This window comes from Aphelocoma coerulescens, chromosome 6 (assembly GCF_041296385.1).
Source record: "Aphelocoma coerulescens isolate FSJ_1873_10779 chromosome 6, UR_Acoe_1.0, whole genome shotgun sequence".
NCBI classification, from domain to species: domain Eukaryota; kingdom Metazoa; phylum Chordata; class Aves; order Passeriformes; family Corvidae; genus Aphelocoma; species Aphelocoma coerulescens.
The window spans coordinates 6790178-6797052 of NC_091020.1; the positions used below are offsets into that span (position 1 = coordinate 6790178).

General features: G+C 40.7%; 1 protein-coding gene across 1 annotated transcript in view; it reads left to right on the forward strand.

Moving 5' to 3' along the window:
* The window catches only part of RTKN2 (rhotekin 2), a 34372-nt gene extending 28450 nt beyond the window's left edge, over positions 1–5922 (forward strand). Inside the window, exon 12 of the mRNA XM_069019082.1 lies at positions 1032–5922. Within this exon, the coding sequence (XP_068875183.1) occupies positions 1032–1585 (554 nt within the window). The 3' untranslated portion in view covers positions 1586–5922. The remainder of the gene's footprint in view (positions 1–1031) is intronic.
* The last annotated feature ends 953 nt before the right edge of the window (positions 5923–6875 follow it).

Genomic DNA, 6875 nt, shown 5'->3' on the forward strand with positions numbered 1-6875 from the left:
GGCCCCTCACTACAAGAAAGACACTGAGAGGCTGGAGTGTGTCCAGAGAAGGGCAATGAAGCTGGGGAAGGGTCTGGAGCACAAGTGTGGTGGGGAGTGACTGAGGGAGCTGGGGGTGTTCAGCCTGGAGAAAAGGAGGCTCAGGGGGGGCCTTATGGCTCTCTGCAGCTCCCTGGAAGGAGGGCATAGCCAGGGGGATTCAGTTCCTTTTCTCAAGTAACAGGTGACAGGACAAGGGGAAACGACCTCAAGCTGCCCCGGGGGAGGTTTAGGTTGGACATTAGGAAAAATTTCTTCACAGAAGGGGCTGTCAAGCAGTGGCACAGGCTGCCCAGGGCAGGGGGGGGGCACCATTCTGGAGGTGTTCAAAAGTCGTGCAGATGTGGTGCTTAGGGACACGGGTTAGTGGTGGACTTGGCAGTGCTGGGTTAACAGTTGGACTTGATAATCTGTAAGGTCTCTTCCAAACTAAACTGTTCTGTGATTCTATTGAAAATCAGATTCTGCTGCTGTTTGAGGCTGGTACTACTGCAGTGTACAGGGAAAGCTCAGTAAGAAGAATAAGAAATGGAGCAAGGCAGTCTTAAAGCACATAGAGAAAAATGATACATGTAAAGATGTCCTGTTTTCTACAGGCTGGCAGCACAAGACTATTTAGTCACAGACTTTCATGGGCCTCCTGTGAAACGAAATTTTCAAAGCACTATACAACAAAATGTGTTTAATATCTAATACATACATGTTTCCCAGTAGAACATTATTTTTTCTTTTACTTGGAAAGAAATATCAGTGCCTACCCTGCTGCCTCAATGCCAGCTGTCACAAAAACAGTTCCCTCCTGCCACCTCAGTTCTCCCTTGGATAGCATATGTAATATTTTCCATTTCATCCACTAATACTCTTACTAGTTCAGACTCAGTGAGACATAGCTAATGCAGTTTTGTATTCTGAGTAGCAATAACAAAATAGATAGAAGTAAAATCATTGGTGGTGTTTTAATCTGGGTTAATTGCTGTCCCTTAAAATTACAGGCATTGATTCTCCAGTGAAGCATGAGGGCTTAGCTGATATCATACAAAGGAAAATTGAAGAGAGTCATGGTGAGTTCCTTCTTGGCCAGCAAGAAGAGTCTGCATCTGCCCTATGGGCTTCACTCTTCGATGGATCTCATGAGATGACTGTTCAGAAAAACACACATCTGGACCCAAAAAGAGATGCTACAAGTCCTAATGACAGCAGAGGAAAGAAAAGAAGAGCTCCACCTCCACCCTCTGATAAGTCACCATACAGTGCAAAAGCACAGGTGAACACAGAGCAACTGGGCAAGGAAAACTGGGGGAAGCCTGACCACACATCTGCCAGTAGCTCTTCCTTTGAGTCAGTGTTAGCTACAAAAATGCAGCAGCTGCAAACCCCCATTGCTGCTCCTCGCAAAATTGGTCCTTGTAGAAAAAGTGGTTTAGCTGGCCCGGGGAATCCCATTTCTCTAGTCAGCAAGACCAAGTCTGAAACCAAACCGGTACCAACCCCTAGGCAGAAAGGCATCACAGAAATACTAGACCCCAGGTCCTGGTTACATCCGTAGGCATCATATTTAGCTTAGAGGAGTCCTTGGAATTTTCTCAGCCTTCTCCTAATACTCTTCAGTAAAAGTAGATTTCAGCATATAGCTCAAGTGTTTCCTGTAAGCCAGGGCATTACTGCTAGCTGCAGTCTCAGCTGTACTCATTAGTGCTCACTAATAATAATCTAAATAATTGCACTAGAATGGGTTGGGGGGCTTTCTCTCTGTCTGGAGTAGCGGTGCTGTTTTTGAAAACAATAGTTCAGTACTTTCATCTTCAAAAAACCACAGTGTTCAGGTTAACCTCAGCTGTCCCCACAGCAGGAATGTAACCAGTGCCTTCTACCAGTCTTCAGCTTAGCCCATCCACAGCTCCTCAGGCTACTTAAGTGGGAATTCACACATATTCAGCACAGATCTTGCAAAGCAGATTTTCTTGGGCTCCATGCTTGGCTTCACCTAAAATATCCCTCTCTCTCCCTCACTGTTTAGGAAACACTGCTTATATGGTAATCAAGTATGAAAAGCTTTTGTGCTGTTCTGAATGGCTCTGTAACTCCATATGAATTTCTGAGGCAGTTCTATCAATTTAGCATGGGATTTCCCAAGCTCCTGCTGGTTCATGTGCTGTCTAAATGGACCAGGGTTATCTGTCTTTGAGCAAGGATATGATCCATCACTGCTGCTTATTTTGGGTTAAGACGAGTGTTTAAAAGCAGTGCCAGGTATGAGCACGTGCTCATGTTATGGTTGTTTTTCCTGACAAATGTGGCTCTGTAACACAGCTCGTCCTTTGTGGAGCCTCTCAGCTGTTTCTGGTAGGGAGTTGGTTTGTAAACAGGCAGTGTTACTGGTGAACAAACAGGGCTTTTCACCACTTGTTCTTTCTGCAATAGCAGAGAATAAGCACTTCAGGTGAAGATACTGAACCTTGATATTCTTCCATCAGACTGTTCACCAGTTCCTTAAGAAGTATGGGTTGTTAAGGTTCCTGTGGCACCTGCAAAACATCTACTGCATAAGGAAAAGCTGCATTCTCCTGGATCCACTGCTTAAACACCCCACCATTTCCATGGTTCATGCATTTATCTCAGATGCTGGAACTCATCCAAGGGCAAAGGTCTGCTTGCAGTTCTTCCTCTGGAGCCTTGGTGCTCAGACTGGTGTTGAGGGGGTCATATCAGCAACTGTATAAATACAGTTCATTTTTTGTTTTTTTGTTTGGTTGTTGTTTTTTTTTTTTCCAAAGTGTGGATGGCTCTGGGAGCTTTACCATTTCTCCAGAAGATACTGTGGGCATGGTTGGCTGGTTGGTTTATTTTATCTAAATTTTTGTCTTCAGCTAAGCTCTTGGCTGCACAGCTATAAAGGTATCTGCTGAATTCCCTCAGTAGTTCGTTGGCTATTTGGGATGGGGTTGAGAGGCAGGTTTCATTTACAAATCCTTTTGCAGGATTAGAGCCCTTTGTTCTAGAATGTCCTTGTTCATTCTTCGTTTAATCACATTCCATTTTCCCTCTGAAACAACCATAATCATTCTTACAATAAATCATGCTGTTACTTAAGTGGATGGTTTGTGAATGGTTTATAAATAGGAACAGAAAAACTGAAGAATAACTACATGATTATGTAAATCAGACAGTCGACTAAGTGGACTGTACAACTCTGAACAAGAAATGGAAAAAATAAATGGGGGGGAGAAAAACCATATTTTCCAAAATGCAGCTGCAGTTTATTTAGCTTTAAATCTAGCCTTAAATGTTGCTGTGCTTGGAAAGAAAAAAAACACCTTTTTCTTGGTAACCCCCTTTCATTTAGTGGTTATATTTAAAAATAAATCTCATAAATATATAAGGCAAGAAGGCACCATAATGAGGAATTATTTTTAAATTCAACAGGCCATTGAATTTCAACAAGCAGTTTCTCTATTAAATTCAGTGGCTTTGTTTTGAACTGAACATACATATTTTAGCAAGGCATTTAATATTAATTTGAAGTCTTCAAGTGATGAGAATTCACTCATACCTCCTGTTGCAATACTTAATTACCCCAGGTACATTTTTCATTTGATTTTCTATTTGCATTTCTAGCTCCACCTTAAGTTATTTTGGTCTTTTTATGCATTTGATTGCTTATATTGATCTCTGTAGTATCAGCTTTTCTAATTGCTTGTGTGTAGTTATAAATCATGATTATGTCCCTTTTAACCTTTTCTCTGATGAGATGTACTGAATTCCTTAACTTTCCTATGGCAGTGAATGTTATCCAAGGCTAATTAATCTTCACGTTCTTCTCTGTATTTCTCATGTATAGAAATATTTGTAAGGGTGACATCTGAATTAGATGCCATATGTCAATAGTGATCCATCAGGACTGTATAGAGACATAATGTGATCCTCTTACTCTGATGAATATCTCCCTCCCTCTCTCCTCAAAAATTGCATTGTCCTTTTTTCTTTTGTGGAGGCATTGCCTTGCATGCTGGCTTTTATGGTCCAAGTCGTCTTCAGAGTCTTTCTCAAGAATGCGGTACATCATTCTCTTATTATCCTACCTTACATTTTCTTGGAAATACGCGTTGTATTTTACCAGCGTTAAAATACTGCTCATGAAGTGATCCAGATTGCTCTGTGTAAGTGACCTGTCCTCATTCTTTACTACTCCAGCAGTCTGCATGTCCTTTGCAAATTTATTGCAAGTGATTTTTACAGTTTATTCCAGATCATTGATTTTTAAAATTGAATGCAAGGCAAGGTTTGTAGAGAGCGGTGATAAGTTTTTATTACATCAGTGACATGGGTAGGGGGTGGGGAAAAGCAAACAGACAGACCATTGAGTTTCTGTCCCTTTTATACCAGAGCCTTTAAAAAACTGAGTAAGATGGAAAACAGCTCTATTTCTTGCTGAATCCCTATTAATATTGTATTTTGAAATTATTATGATTTTTAAAGAAAATTCCATGCTCATCTTGTTTTCAGAAGGTTACTCAGGGATCCTGTGGGTAACACCTCAGTGCAGGTGTCTTTGCAAGCCGAGCTTAGTATATAGAAGAGTAAAATGCAACCTGTTGTTCAAGACCTATTCTCCATGATGCTCTGTTGATATTTTATATCTATCCTTAAATTAGACTCATGTGGGCCAGTCCATGATATTGCTGTGACCACGTCTAAGCAAACAAGGCCATTAATTAGTCTGTTAATCTGCTTCAGAACTATATAATCCCTATTACAAAGCAAGAGTTGACTTCAGGTTTTAGTATTTATTGTTACTTTGTTTTTCTTTTTTTCCCCCTTTTGTATTGCCATTATTGCCTTTGGATCTTCTGTTAAGCAAGTTGATTTAACCAGTAAAACCTGCAGGCTACCAGGAAACACTGAGCTCAGCTGTACAATAAAGTCAGTGCCCCTCGAGGAGCTGCTCCCAGGCAGGAGAAGAGAATGTGGCGTTTCACTGTCTTAGCGGCTCTATTCAATCATGAGGATGCTTTAATTGCATGACTCAAAATATCAGTGATCAAAACTCAAAAGTCATTAGGCAGTCTCCTGCTGGGATGAGGCTTGGAGGACAGCAGAAGGCCTGTGGCTTCTCTCAGCCCTTGTGTCCCGTTCCCTTGTGTTCACATTTGTGTAGGCAAGTTGGGATGCTCCTGCCAGGCAGGGAAGTCCATGGAGAAATGCTGCTCCCAGGATGAATGGCCCAAATGATCCAGTGTAGCACAGGGAGGATGTTGGTGGCACCTCCTGAACTACACATGGGATTAGGGACTTTTCTGAGAAACACATCAGGCCTGCTCTGAAAACTGTTCCTGCTTGTTCTCTGCTGGGGTGAATTAATGCTGCTTAAAACCAGAATTAAGTGATCGGATGCTATCTTGATGTGGGGAAGAGCGAGGAGTCAGCCTGAACTCTCCTTTTAGGAAGTACAACTTGAAAGTAATTGCTAGTTCAAACTTGAATATAAAGTTTCACAGAACATGAACAACTTTTGAAATACTGACTGAACAAAGACTTAATTTATTAGCTTTTTATATTTACCTAATATCTTCAGCTGTTTACTTGGTCCTGGAATGGTAGATGGTATCTTCTGTGGTTTTAAAGGCATTACTTCAAATGTTTACATTTTTACTAGTATTGTGATTTTTTTTTTCCCATGGTAATAATATTAATAGTTATTTTATGGTGGCTTGTACGTATTTGGAAATACTGTCAGAGTATTCAGAGTTGATTTGTAATTAATGCAGACTGCCTTAATAGAAAAATGGAGATTTGGACACTAATGTATTGTGAAATGTTAGAATAGAAATCTTCTTTTTTTGCTGCTAGCATATTGTATTTCTGTTAAGATATGCAAGTGAAATTAAAAACCTTTCTAGAATAAAAGGGTTTTGGTGTAATTTTCTTCACCCTGGAAGCTTTACTCCAGTGCATAAACCATGGATGATGGCTGCTGTAAATTCAGTGAGCTCAGGGGCAGCTACTTTTCCCTTGGGCCCGCCATGAATGTACCCCTGTGGGCTCATACTGACAACAGCAAACAGTATCAGCCTCAGTTTTCTGATCTGGAGGAAGGGAGGAAAAGCCATTTAACTGGCTTTCAAGTTAAATCAATGCTATCTGCCATCCAGTGAATGCAGTGGACTCCACCCTGTTTGAGCAGGTAAAGTTAGAAATGTTACCTGGGATGCATCTTTTCTCCACAAATGTGCCAAAACAAAACATCCTGTTTTAGGTTTCATCTTCCTTCTCTCATAGTGTTGCAGGAAAACAAGCCATGAAGCAGATTTACATCTTGCTCTCTGCTTTGTAAGGTGGCTTCATAAATGAGCCACTGACATCCATTAATTAATTAATTAATCCATCCATTAATTGTTTTTCCTTTCACAGGCAGCCTTGTGCTGAAGGGGAACTCCTATCCTCTTCACCACCTAGAGCTGGGTGTGGCACTGCTAATTTAGAGCTAACTGAGCTGCTCAAGTAGAGTGTTCTTTTGGCCCAGTTATGAAATTACTGTAATAAATGCAAAGGGAATTGCTAGACATTTTAATTTTGGAAAAAGAGTCCATGAAAAAGCAAAGTGGGATTGACAATTGCAAGGCAAGACAGTGCAGCTGAGTGATTTAATGAAAATCATGCTGCAGCTAAAGCTGCTGCAGTTTGCTTTAAGGGATCATGGGAATGTAAGATATTATGATCTCTTCATATAACCATTAGGAAATGGTTAAACTGTAATTGTTCCATATATGTATTATATACTCAAAAAAACCCAGTTTGAGACACATCGAAATAAATTGGTTTTTATGAGGAAAGAACAA